Here is a 14,137-nt window from a genome sequence, read left to right on the forward strand (position 1 = left end):
ACATAAAATACTGACCTGCCCTCTTTCCTTTCAAAAAACAGTAGCTGGGTTCACTCATTAAATAAGACAGTTCTAGCTTTTAGCAGTTGCTTCATATCCAGGATAAGGCAAGACAATAAGCAAGTCCAAATATGTAATACTAATGATCGTGCAGCAGCAGTCATTTCTGGTAAGGTGTTAGTGGAAATGGTTGCCCACAGTTTCTTTCAAGCAGTTTGACATGTGGCAAGTAACTGAATATTGTTTATGATTACTTTTAAAGAGTGACTCATATCGCTAAGAAAGATTACACATATAGATTGGTGGGAGAAGGCAGAGTCCAGTGATCGCATAGCTTACTTTACAATAGCAACAAGCAGGCTGACAAGTATCATACCATGGTGAAAGCCACTTCCACTATCCCAGTTCAAACTACCTCCACCCAAATGGACTACAACTACCATCCCACGTATTCTAGCATATACGGATTTGTGTAAGAGGTAGTTAAATGAAAATGAAACATATGGAAAATTGTAAGTAAACAGATAGATATGAAGTAGAAACAGAAAAAAAAAAAAAAAAAAAAAAAAAATTGTGTAAAGAAAACTTACGTTAAAGTGACACATTCCACATCATTACGAAATTTTGTATTCATGATCTATGGAACAAGTATTAATGTATGTAACAGTTTCGATGGGAAGCCCTTACACAACCCTAATACAATCCCGATCTCTCCCCATCTGATTTCCATATTTTTTGCACACTGAAGAAAGACATTCCTGGCTGTTGATTTGCTCTGGACAAGGAGGTGCAAGTCTGGGTACAATCACAGTTCCATAGACAACTGCAAACATTGTTTCATGAAAGCACAGACCGTCTTGTCTCGCAGTGGGTTAAATATATTAACAGTTAAGGTGACTATTTTTTAAATAATAAACAGTTTACTTACTTTTTCCAACTATCTCATTTCATCTGACAGTCCCTTACACAAGGTAACAGAAGGAGAACTTGAAAGTTAGTAGACAGCTAGTGAAAATGCCAGGTACAATGAGTACACAAGGATCTGCTGATTTTGGAAGACCCAACTTTCTTCATGGTTGAAGTTCTGATAGGATATCCCCGTCCTCCTCTTCCTCATTTTAACTAGACTGCCCGATTAAAAAAAAAAGTTTGCACTACCCAGAAAGGAAAGTAAAACGTTGCATACTAACCATGATATACAACTAACACCATGCACTAGCAGTTTCACCCACTGGAGGAGGTGCCTAACTTCAGCTGTATTGAAGCCACTTCTTTCCACATGTTAAAACAGATTGATGTTGGCCATACCAGAACTGTCAGCTCCACTGGCCTTAATTTGTTAGCTTGTGCCTCCAGCCACTTATTCTCCAGCTGACACATAACTCTCCACTTCAACAAGAAGCTAACAGCACGCAAGGGGACAGCAAAGGTTAGTACATTATTTCTGTTGCACATGTCCATTGGTTTTGTGTCAGGCTGTTCATTTCCCTTAACGCACACAGGGCCGGGTACCCAGCAGAATGATACTTCCTTCCTCAGAAGACAACATAGTGTGTGATGTGTATCTTTTGTTATGAACCACTTTGTCTGCCAGGCACATTCACTGAATGGTCTGTAGGGTTTATAAGGAATCACAGCAGACAAAGTTATTCAGTTGACTACACATCATCTGCTCCAGAATCTTCAGGATTGCACACAGCTCTTCGTCAAAGACTGTAAATTTGTCTGGAAGTCTAATCCTAAACAGAGTCAGAAACAGTTCAGCTCCTCTTAAAGTCTCTCAAAATTCCACAAGATTTTCAGAATTCTGTTACTTCTCCACCAAATTCAATTTGCCTGGCAAGCTTCCAGGGTTTCCAGACAAGTAGCCAACCTGTAATTTCCTCTCAATTAATAAAGTCTTAGATTTTCATTTTTCACATTAACAATCATCCACAAATCTAAACATCTGGAAGATTCTGACAGTCAGCTATCCAACATTAGCTTGAACTGAGTAGAGAAGTAGTAAACAACCAGTTCCAACGCTGTACCATCTATGACAAATTCACAGAAAAGAAAAGAACTAATAAGTATCTTCTAGATTTCCACTGTTCCAAAGTTAACATCCATTGCTGTCTCAAAGCCAATAGCTAAACTCAATACAACAATACTGTATTCTTTCACAATTTAGATGTACACATTCCAGTACCTTTTCAAATTTTTTTCTGTAACTTCACAAAAAGAAAGGTTCTCACTATTTCCTTGTGAATATTGTTTTAGAAATCTGCTATGTTACACTATTGTTAGTAACTTAAAATTTCTTCAAAATCCACAAAATTATATGAGGCATAGCAATAATGTGTGCACTAAAATGTGACATGACAATGCAGTGTCACATGGGACACAGATATAGATACAGGATTACAGGAAAGTCATCAGTGGGTTATGGCTTGTATTTATAGTGTGTCACTGATCTCCAATGCTGGCGTATATAATACAGGGTTGAATACTCCTGCATGACAATACAAGATGTGAGATAGCTTCCTGTACTGTGGATCAGAAGTCCAGCATGATTTGGGGTAGTACTACCCATTACTTAATCTTGAGTTCACCAACAGTTTGCAGTACGCCCATCCTTCAGTCTATAGTGTCATATGCAGATGGCATTAGATTTTAATTGCTGGGAATGAGCTGGCAACTCTGGTGGGTGGTGATCTCATGTTGCAGTTCCTCACACATCATACAAGCTGAATGTATTCAGGCATTATCAGCATATGCTGGAACCAAGGTCCATAATCATCACAATAAGGGCAAACACACCACAGCGAGTAGTCACGGCTATAGACTGCAATTATCACAGGACCCCAAGTATACAAAATAATGTGATGCCAAAAAGCAAGCATAGTGTTTTTAGTCAATATATTGGGAAGATTCTAGCATAGCCCAGGAGTGATAGAGGTGAACAGATTGTAACAATCAGTCACTTGGCCCAACAGCAAATCACATGTGAACAGAACAGCATGACCCATGAAATCTTTAGCTGTGGCAGGTAATGTTCTGATTAGACAGAGGGCAAGAGAATGAAGCTGCTGCTGCAGGGCTGCTAACACCTCACTGAACTTGCCCACACTGAATACAAATGTTTTCTCCCTGCTGAAATCATTTCTGCATTTGTGACATGAATCAGCATTCATCTGTCAGCCAGCCTTGCACTCTTGCTGCCATTCTCCAAACTGCCAATGACTTGGCCAAACTAAATTCAAACAGATATGGTCATTGTGCAAAGTTTCTTCCCCGCAATGAAAGAGTGTGTCAACTGCACAGCACATGCAGTCAGACCATTACATTCAAGACCTCTGCCACATGGACTGTTGCAGGCCTAGTTAAGAAATACCGGTGAGCTACGTCTACCACATATTTCAATGTCGTCCCATCAATGTTTAATGCATACACTGTTACCACGATTGTACTTTTTATATCACAAAAATCTCAACTTGTAGAGACAGAGGTATGAAGTTGCGCTTTAAGCAGTTTTTCTCTAAACTTTTTATTTCAATAACATACTCCACAAATTATTAAAACATTCCAGAGGCTGATAACATCTTATTTAAACAATCACTTCACTAATACCATTACCACAGTAATGCTTTATTCGGTAATTATCATTTGTCTTCAGTTTCTTGATGATATTAAGCATCTTTGATTAAACTTTCTCTAACTCGCAGAACTGTTCGTGATTCTGGTCAAGCAAAGGCTACATTCATGTAATTTTAATCATTTCAGCAATAAAGAAAAGTTTTTAACAACAACATGCTGAACTGGAACAGTAGTACTGACAAATTGCCAATGGAAAATAGCTAGTGAATTGTAATCCGGTGTTCCAGTTTCAATAACTAGTTAGTGCAAGCTCTTTTTCACAGGAATTCCAGATTTTATCACCATTTGTTAGCTTATTTGTGTACAGAGAAGCAAAACCTTTCAGAGCTAAGAAAAGGATATGCTATGTAGCGCATCACTGAAAAGATTATGGTGATGAAAACATATTACAATTTATATACTGACCCTTGTTCAACAGAAAATAGATACAACAGTCACTTTGTGTACAGAATTCTTCAGATCTGAAGTACTTCGTTGCTGTGAGCAGATTCAAACAAAACAACTTTGTATAGCTGTAAAAAATGTTTGAGGTGCAAAACAGTTCTCCATGGAGCCTATCAATAGTTCCCAAAGGATACCACCACCCCCATTCCAATCTGTATAACATAATCAGCACAGTAGTACACCTTTTGCCCATGCACAAAGTATCCCTTTGGCTTATTGCTCACACACCATTTAGTTTTATACAGCAAAGCAACTGTGGTAGATTTTGAAGCATGTGGCCTACTGTATATGTACTCATTTTAATTGCTGCAGGGGTTTAAGAGGGAAATTGTCAGTAATAAAGACACATTTTCCAAATTAATGTGTTCTCACTCTTAGCAATAATTTTGTTCAAAAGTTTTAATTTTTATAGGTTTTCTGTATAATATTTGTAATTGGTGTAAATTGTTTATTGCAAACCATCACCATGATTATGTTTGTGTTTGGGTTTGCACAGCCAATATGTAATTCTTTTTCATGCACTGTTTCTGCATCTAGAAAGACTGTTGTTTTATGTGCGAAATATTTGTAGAACATTTTCTAGCCAGATAGCTGACTGTGTGTGGGGTGCACACAAGTGCTTTTTAGATTAGGCGACTCTCCATCCAATCCAGATAATGACAGCTATAGGAAACCCAAAAGTAACAGTGTAAGATTGAAGGAAATGGCTCCAACAGGTGAGGGTATTAAAATACTAATGGTAAACTGCCAAAGCATTTACAACAAAGTGCCATAGTTTGAAGCATTCATGAAAAGTAGTGAATACTCAAATAATACTAGGTACAGGAAGCTGGTTGAAACCTGAAATTGATAGCAGTGACATTTCTGGGGAAAATTTAAGCATATATCGAAAGGATAGCAAGCGGGAAATGGAGCTGCTGTATTTGTCACAGTAGACAAAAAACTCAAATCCACCAAGACAGAAATTGAAGCTGCATGTGAGATTGTTTGGGCAAGACACAGAACCAGGGGTGGGCATTAAATAATAATTGGATCTCTGTGTAACCCATCAGACTCATCTCCTGATGTAACTGAAAACTTCAAAGAAAACCTCAGTTCACTTGTACATAAGTTTCCCAATCATACTGTAATCATTGGTGGTGACTTTAATCATCCAACAATTAATTTGGAAAATTACAGTTTTGTCAGTGATGCGTGTGGTCAGACATCCTGTGAAACTTTACTAAAAACCTTCTCTGAAAACTACCTAGAACAGACAGTTAGGAACCCCACTCATGATGGAAATATATTGGATCTAATACCAACAAATAGACCTGACCTCTCTGAGGATGTCCACATCATAACTGGCATCAGTGATCATGATGTGGTTGTGCCAACAATGATTATCAAAATACAAAGAACAACTGAAACAAGTGGAAAGATATGTATATTCATTAAACTAGATAAAAAAATCAGTAATTTCATATCTCTATGAGGAACTTAAAACTTTCAGCATGGGTCAGGAGCATGTACAGGAACTCTGGCTAAAATTTAAAAGAATAGTTGACCATGCACTGGATAGATCTGTACCCAGTAGAACAGTTCACAATGGGAGGGAACCTCCATGGTATACAGTCATTGTAAAGAAATACAGATTACTACATAATAGCTTAAAGAAAGCATAGGGCTATTGACAGACAGATGCTGAATGAAACACATTTGCTTTCAACAGAGCAATGCGTGATTCCTTCAATTACTAACAATATTGTCAGAATATTGTCAAATAACATTTCACAAAATTCAAAGAAATTATGGTCATGGATAAAGGCTGTTAATAGCACCAAAGTTAGTGTCCAGGCCATACCAAATGAGACAGGAGATGAAATCGAGGATAGCACACAAAAAGCTGAAATGCTGAACTTAGTTTTCAAATGTTGCTTTACAAAGGAAAACCCAGGAGAACTGCCCCACTTTAATCCTAATATCACTGAAAAGATGAATGAAATAAGTATTAGTGCCAGCGGTGCAGAAAAACAGCTGACGTCATTAAAATTGAACAAAGCTCCAGGCTCTGGTGGAATCCCTGTCAGATACTATACTGAACTTGTGGCTGACTCTGCCCCTTTTCTCACAATAATGTGTTGTAGATCCCTCAAACAAAAACCCGTGCCCAGTTCTTTGAAAAAGGCACTGGTCATGCCTGTCTACAAGAAGGGTAGTAGAAGTGATCCACAAAATTACCGTCCAGTACCCCTGACACTGATTTGTTGTAGACTCTCAGAACATATGAGAATGAGATATTTTGAACAGACTGAGCTGCTCAATGCTGACCAGCATGGTTTTCGAAAACACCAATCATATGAAACCCAATTCACACTTTTCTCACTCGACATACTGAAAGCTCTGAATCGAGGCCATCAGGTAGATGCAGTGTTTCTCAATTTCCAGAAAGCATTTGACTCAGTACCGCACCTACGCTTATTGTCAAAAGTATGACCATATGGGGCATCAAATGAAATTTGTGAATGGATTGTGGACTTTTTGGTAAGAAGGACAAAGCAAGTTATCTTTGATGGAGAGTCATCATCAGATGGAGAAGTAACTTCGGGTGTGCCTCAGGGTAGTATGTTCGGGCTCTTGCTGTTCATGCTGTATATTAATGACCTTATAGACAATATCTGCTTTTTGCAGATGACGCAGTTATCTGTACTGTGGTACTATCTGAGATGAGCTGCATAAATATTCAGTCAGATCTTGATAAGATGTTAGCATGGTGCACAGTTTGGCAATTTGCTCCAAATGTTCAAAAATGTAAGACTTTGCACTTCACAAAATGAAAAGACATAGTGTCCTATGGCTATAATATCAACGAGTCACTGTTAGAATCAGCCAACTCACAGACATACTGACTGTAACACTCTATAGGGATACAAAATGGAATGACCCCTTGGCTTCAGTTGCGGGTAAAAAGTAAGTAGTAGACATCGGTTTATTGGTAAAACACTGGGGAAGTGCAATCAGTCTACAAAAGTGTTTCCTTACAAATCATTTGTATGACTTGTTCTAAAATCTTGCTCACAAGTGTGTGGGACCCCTACCAGATAGGACTAACAGGGGATATTGAATGTACACAGGGAAGGGCAGCACGATTGGTCACAAGTTTGTTTAACCGATTAAACAAACCTGTGACCAATCGTGCTGCCCTAATAACCGGTACAATGGGACATACCCTCTGCCATGCACCTCACGGTGGTTTCCAGAGTACAGATGTAGATACTTCCTAACTTCATTTTGTTACATATGTTTAAGGCTACACTAATTTCAAATTATGAAGTTAAAAAAAAATGTTATAAGCACAGTCATTTTAACTAAGAGATATTCTCGCGAAATTATGCTTCCCCTCAAGTATCAAATCAGTCTATATTTTTATATATTTAGCATTCTCCCCCCCCCCTCCCCCCGCACACACACACACACACACACACACACACACACACACACACACACGAGACCACAGTCTCTGGCAGCTGAAGCCAGACTAGACTGCATTAGCAGCGAATGATGGGAGAGGTAATCTGGTTGTGGGGCTACAGAGGAGGCTGGGTTGGGGAAGGGGAGGGACAGCAGTGTAGGGGTGGGGGAGTGTAAAGTACTGCTAGTAGGAGCATGGAGGAACGAGGTGGAGAGAGGGTAGGGCAGCTAGGTGCAGCTGGGAGATTAGAGGGAGGTGGGGGGAGGTAGTGAAAAAGGAGAGAAGTAAAAATACTGTGGGTGTATTGGTGGAATAGAAGGCAGTGTAGTGCTGGAATGGGGACGGGGGAGAGGCTAAGATGGGAAAGGACAATGACTAACAAAGGTTGAGGCCAGCAGGATTACGAGAACATATGTTATATCGCAGGGAGAGTTCCCACCTGTGCAATTCAGAAAAGCTGGTGTTGGTGGGAAGGATCCAAATGGCACAGGCTGTGAAGCAGTCACTGAAATGAAGAGCATAGTGTTGGGTGATGGGCTCAGCAACAAGACGGTCAGCTGTTTCTTGGCCATAGTTTGTCGGTGGCCATTCATTCATTTGGACAGACAACTTGTTGGTTGTCGTGCCCATGTAGAATGCAGCATAGTGGTTGCAGCTTAGCTTGTAGATCACATGACTGGTTTCACGTGTGTCCCTGCCTTTGATGGGATAGGTGATACTTGTTACTGGACTGGAGTAGGTGGTGGTACTGGGAGGATGTATGGGGCAAGTTTTGCATCTAGCTTTGTCATAGAGATATGAGCCATGAGCAGTGTGCGATTTGCAGGGGGGGGATGGGGGGATTTCCCCGCTCTGCATCAGACCATCCCCTCCTCTAGTTTTAGTCTATGCATCCCAACCTGGGATGTTTATTTCCCATGCACTGGAGTAAAACTTTACATATAATTTAAATTTGTGGAGCCCAACACTGAAAGTTTACTATTAATACTATTAATATGTTTGCTTATTAATTTTGAAAAAGTGTTATGTAGTAGTTAAGCATTTCAAAATATTTAGAGCTAAATGACAAGACGACACATGCCACATTTCCGTAGCATGCCACAACATTGCAAGACGTCGCCCCAGCGTAAACGAGGCTTTAGAGCCAGGTCTGTATTGCTTGGTGGATGTGATGTGTTGCGTACGAAACTAAAACCTGCAATGAGATCCAAACGTCATGGAAAACTGTGAAGAGGTGTCATCCTGCAGCAAGATAACACTCGCCCACATTCTGCCAAGCGGACAGCCAATGCAATAAAGGAGTTGAGATTCGAGATGCTGGAACATCCACCATACAGTCCAGACCTGGCTCCAAGCGATTTTCACATGTTTGTACCCTTAACGGAAGCACTACAGGGAAGAAGATTTGAAAGCGATGAAGACGTCATTGCTGCAGTGCAAAATTGGTTACAGATGCAACCGATAAACGTATTTTCTGATGAAATAAAAAAACTCTTAAAACGTCGGGAAAACTGCATTGAAGTCCAGGGAGGTTACGTAGAAAAAATAATGCACGTTTCAGTTTTCTATCATCAGAATAAGTACAGCTTTTCACAAATGTGCCTTTACTTTTTTAATTCCCCTCGTATACCTGTATGTAGATGATTTTGTAAATAAGCTTTACCTATAATGTACTTTTACAGATATAACAAGGAATGGCTTTTCTGATAGTGCATACATGTGAATAGTGAGTTACGGCGTTAACATCTATTTATAAATAACTGTTTAACCATGGGTAACGCCACGGTCCAAGTTAGTAACCCCCTAAGACATATCTCATCCCCCCCCCCCCCACTGGTAAAAGCACAAATCGCACCCTGGCCATGAGGCAAGGTGTTGGGAGCAGGGGTTGTGTAGGGATGGACGAGGATATTGTGTAGGTTCAGTGGGCAGTGGAATACCACTGTGGGAGGGGTGGGAAGAACATTTCTCATTTCAGGGTATGATGAGAGGTGGTCTAAATCCTGCTGGAGAATGTAATTCAGCTGCTCCAGCCCTGGGTGATACTGAATAGAGCCTTTGGTAAAATATCGATGTATCAATATATCACATTTTTTTCCAAAGATTATTGATATACACTCCTGGAAATGGAAAAAAGAACACATTGACACCGGTGTGTCAGACCCACCATACTTGCTCCGGACACTGCGAGAGGGCTGTACAAGCAATGATCACACGCACGGCACAGCGGACACACCAGGAACCGCGGTGTTGGCCGTCGAATGGCGCTAGCTGCGCAGCATTTGTGCACCGCCGCCGTCAGTGTCAGCCAGTTTGCCGTGGCATACGGAGCTCCATCGCAGTCTTTAACACTGGTAGCATGCCGCGACAGCGTGGACGTGAACCGTATGTGCAGTTGACGGACTTTGAGCGAGGGCGTATAGTGGGCATGCGGGAGGCCGGGTGGACGTACCGCCGAATTGCTCAACACGTGGGGCGTGAGGTCTCCACAGTACATCGATGTTGTCGCCAGTGGTCGGCGGAAGGTGCACGTGCCCGTCGACCTGGGACCGGACCGCAGCGACGCACGGATGCACGCCAAGACCATAGGATCCTACGCAGTGCCGTAGGGGACCGCACCGCCACTTCCCAGCAAATTAGGGACACTGTTGCTCCTGGGGTATCGGCGAGGACCATTCGCAACCGTCTCCATGAAGCTGGGCTACGGTCCCGCACACCGTTAGGCCGTCTTCCGCTCACGCCCCAACATCGTGCAGCCCGCCTCCAGTGGTATTGCGACAGGCGTGAATGGAGGGACGAATGGAGACGTGTTGTCTTCAGCGATGAGAGTCGCTTCTGCCTTGGTGCCAATGATGGTTGTATGCGTGTTTGGTGCCGTGCAGGTGAGCGCCACAATTAGGACTGCATATGACCGAGGCACACAGGGCCAATACCCGGCATCATGGTGTGGGGAGCGATCTCCTACACTGGCTGTACACCACTGGTGATCGTCGAGGGGACACTGAATAGTGCACGGTACATCCAAACCGTCATCGAACCCATCGTTCTACCATTCCTAGACTGGCAAGGGAACTTGCTGTTCCAACAGGACAATGCACGTCCGCATGTATCCCGTGCCACCCAACGTGCTCTAGAAGGTGTAAGTCAACTACCCTGGCCAGCAAGATCTCCGGATCTGTCCCCCATTGAGCATGTTTGGGACTGGATGAAGCGTCGTCTCACGCGGTCTGCACGTCCAGCACGAACGCTGGTCCAACTGAGGCGCCAGGTGGAAATGGCATGGCAAGCCGTTCCACAGGACTACATCCAGCATCTCTACGATCGTCTCCATGGGAGAATAGCAGCCTGCATTGCTGCGAAAGGTGGATATACACTGTACTAGTGCCGACATTGTGCATGCTCTGTTGCCTGTGTCTATGTGCCTGTGGTTCTGTAAGTGTGATCATGCGATGTATCTGACCCCAGGAATGTGTCGATAAAGTTTCCCCTTCCTGGGACAATGAATTCACGGTGTTCTTATTTCAATTTCCAGGAGTGTATATCAGCAGTATTTTTTCCACCGATATATCAATATCAAAATGACAATATTATCAAGTGCCGATATTTTTGTTTTATATTGTATTTTTTTTCATAATTTTCGGTACATATTTGAAGTTGTTCTTTTAAAATTTTAGTGGAACATAATTTGGGCTTTACCACAATTAAACACTATTTCCCAATTCCAAATGGATTCCAATCCAACAACCTCTGTCCTGGTTCCCATGACCAACTACGTCCTCATCCGCGGTTACTTCTCCTTTGATGGAATTACCTTCTAACAAATCTGGGGTACAACTGTTGGCACCTGCATGGTACCAACCTGTGCCAGTCTATTCATGGGCCACCTACAGAAATCCTTCCTAAATGCCCAGAATCGCAAACCCCTCACCTGGTGCAGATTCACTGATGACATCTTTGTTATCTGAGTCGAGCATGATGACACCCTATCCACATTTGTCCAGAACCTCAAACCTTCTCCTCCATTTGTTTCACCTAGTGCTACCCGACCCAACAAGCCACCTCAAAGATGGCTACATCAGTAGCTCTGTCCATATCAAACTTACCAACCACCAGCAACACCTCCACTTCAATACCTACCACCCACTCCATACCAAGAAGTCCCTTCCATACAGTGTAGTCACTTGTGGCCGCCACACCTGTAGTAATGAGCAGGCCCTCTCCAAATACTCAGAGGGTCTCTCTGAGGCCTTCACAGACCATAATTACTCTCCCAATGTTGTACAATAACAGAACTTCTGTGCCTTATCTGTCCAGTCACCCACCACCTTCCAAAGTCCCACTGTCCGCCCTCAGAGGAGCGTTCCCTTCACGATTCAGTGGTAGGAGTCGATATTTTTTAAAAATATCGAGTGTCTGATAAAAAAAATCATTATTGGCTCTCGATATATAAAAAAACGTATCGCTGTAGTGACAGAAAAAAATATCGATGTATCTGCCTATAAAAATATAGGCTGCACATTGTAAATATACTGCTGGTTTTAGAGCTGTATATTTAAGTATTGATTTATTATTACGTATTCTATACATCAGCCAGCTAGCAGCCTGCCTTTCCCACTTAGAGCAAGAATTTAAAGGAAAATGCCACATGTTCACGCTTGGCGATAACCGCATTGCTAACAATGGTAACTCCATGTAAGCGGCACAATAAAAGGTGTCCGATGAGTCCATCTTTTGGTTTCATCACATATCAAATTTGTCTGGAACACTTCATAGTGACTTCCCTGTTTTTTCATGTCTGTCAACGTCAGAAACCTAGCAGCTGTAGTGTCAAAACTGTGTGGTGAAGCTAAACACTGCAGTTTCTGTTGACAGTGCTGAGTGCCGATTACGAGATAGCATTTCCTCTCGTATGTCTGTCCACTGCCAAAACCAATCTTGTTATTTAGATTTTTGTTCATAATTTTCAGCAACTATTTTTGAAGAATTCCAATGTTTAACACAACTGGTGTGCTATTTCTTTACATTGGAAATTGTGTTGCAATCTGACTTCCTCTTTTATGCCACATATACTTGCTTCACATAGAGAAAGGTTGAACATGATGAAAGCTCAAAAAGTAGCAAGACTATGAGGGGGAATAGGGATAGAATCCTAACAGCATGGATATTGAAGTAGGAAGTGCGTACTTAAACTGAGAAGGGAACAGTACTTCAAACATTTGTGTTCAAGTTTTTTTGCAATTTTTTCTTTTATGTGGCATGAGTGTTTGAATAATTCTATGTCTTTCTGCCAGAGGCACAACACAAACCAGTGCTGCCAGTTCAACCAGCCGTCCTAGCATACTACCCATGAATACTACCTGTTGTGGCAGAAACAAATACTACCTGTTGTTGCAGAAACATTACAATAAGACAGATACACTAAAATTAAGCACTCTGCAGACAGTGGTGGGTTAACAGTGTAAAATTAAGCACTCTGCAGACAGTGGCGGGTAAACAGCATTAGTAAAATGAAATAGATCTAATGTATGATTCTCACCTAAATAACTAATGTAAAATTATTCATGGCATATTAGAAATAACATGTACTTACATCATCTGTAATACACATGTATATGATTCTATCTTCACATATGTAATGAAACAAGTATGCATCATGTGAATAAGTCAGTTTATGGTTCTCTGGTGAAATTTTTGCCAGGATCTTCTCAGTGACTTCAGCAAAGTTTCCAGCACATGCGGCATATTTGGCAAGCACAGTTGTGCCTCTTGCTACTACACTGTAAAGAATTGACATTTTGCCTGTAACAAAAAAAGCAATTAAAGAACAAAAGCCCTACATTTCAGTCAGTTTTGTTTCTTGACAGAGGGGTAGTAATTTACTAAAATTCTTTTCACTTCAGAAATATTCATCTGCTCCACAGAGGTGAAGTGTCAAGTATAACTCTTGTGACTATAAACCTCAGATAATTTGATTTGCTGATTCAGCCCTACCTTTCAAACAGGTTGCAGATACCTAAAAATTCTGAGTGATATTCCTACACAATGATCAACATGGTTGTGTCCACAGAGTAAATTTTTATTAAAAATCATTTCTTGATTGATCTAGAAATTATGTGGAAAGCAGTATAATACTTGCCAGTCTTGCCAAGTGATAGAAAGGTATAATATCCCAAGTTTACAATAATTGGCAGGAAGCAATATTTTATAAAGAAGGTGGGATATTAAAGGATTGAGGAATGATGAAGGGTGTTCAAAATTCTCTGAGGCTGTAAATTCTGTGATAAAGTGAGCTATAGTAAGGAGTTTAGTTAAAAAAGAATTGAAATCTCTAAAAAAGAGTAATAACAGAAATTGGACAGACAAATACAGTTACAAAAATTTAACTGTGAGGAAATAGTAGGTAACCAAATAAATACTTAAACTGTTTGATAAAAGAAATTAAAATAAAGGAGTACCTAAATGTAACATACCTAGAATTTAAATCAATATCAAATACAAGGAAACTAAAGAGAAATGGCTGTTAAAGAAGTAGTCGGAAGGACAGGTTCAGCATATAGCTAACTGACGATAACTTACAGAGGAATTAAAAGCGATGGCATTAATATT

General features: G+C 41.0%; 1 protein-coding gene across 3 annotated transcripts in view; it reads right to left on the reverse strand.

Moving 5' to 3' along the window:
• LOC126175559 (vesicle-associated membrane protein 7) overlaps nucleotides 1–14,137 on the reverse strand; it is a 48,215-nt gene that overhangs the window by 18,532 nt on the left and 15,546 nt on the right. For all 3 annotated transcript variants that reach the window (XM_049922411.1, XM_049922409.1, XM_049922410.1), the window contains exon 2: nucleotides 13,122–13,330. In XM_049922411.1, the coding sequence (XP_049778368.1) occupies nucleotides 13,122–13,325 (204 nt within the window). In that variant the 5' untranslated portion in view covers nucleotides 13,326–13,330. The remainder of the gene's footprint in view (nucleotides 1–13,121; nucleotides 13,331–14,137) is intronic.

Source organism: Schistocerca cancellata, chromosome 3 (genome assembly GCF_023864275.1).
Source record: "Schistocerca cancellata isolate TAMUIC-IGC-003103 chromosome 3, iqSchCanc2.1, whole genome shotgun sequence".
NCBI lineage: Eukaryota > Metazoa > Arthropoda > Insecta > Orthoptera > Acrididae > Schistocerca > Schistocerca cancellata.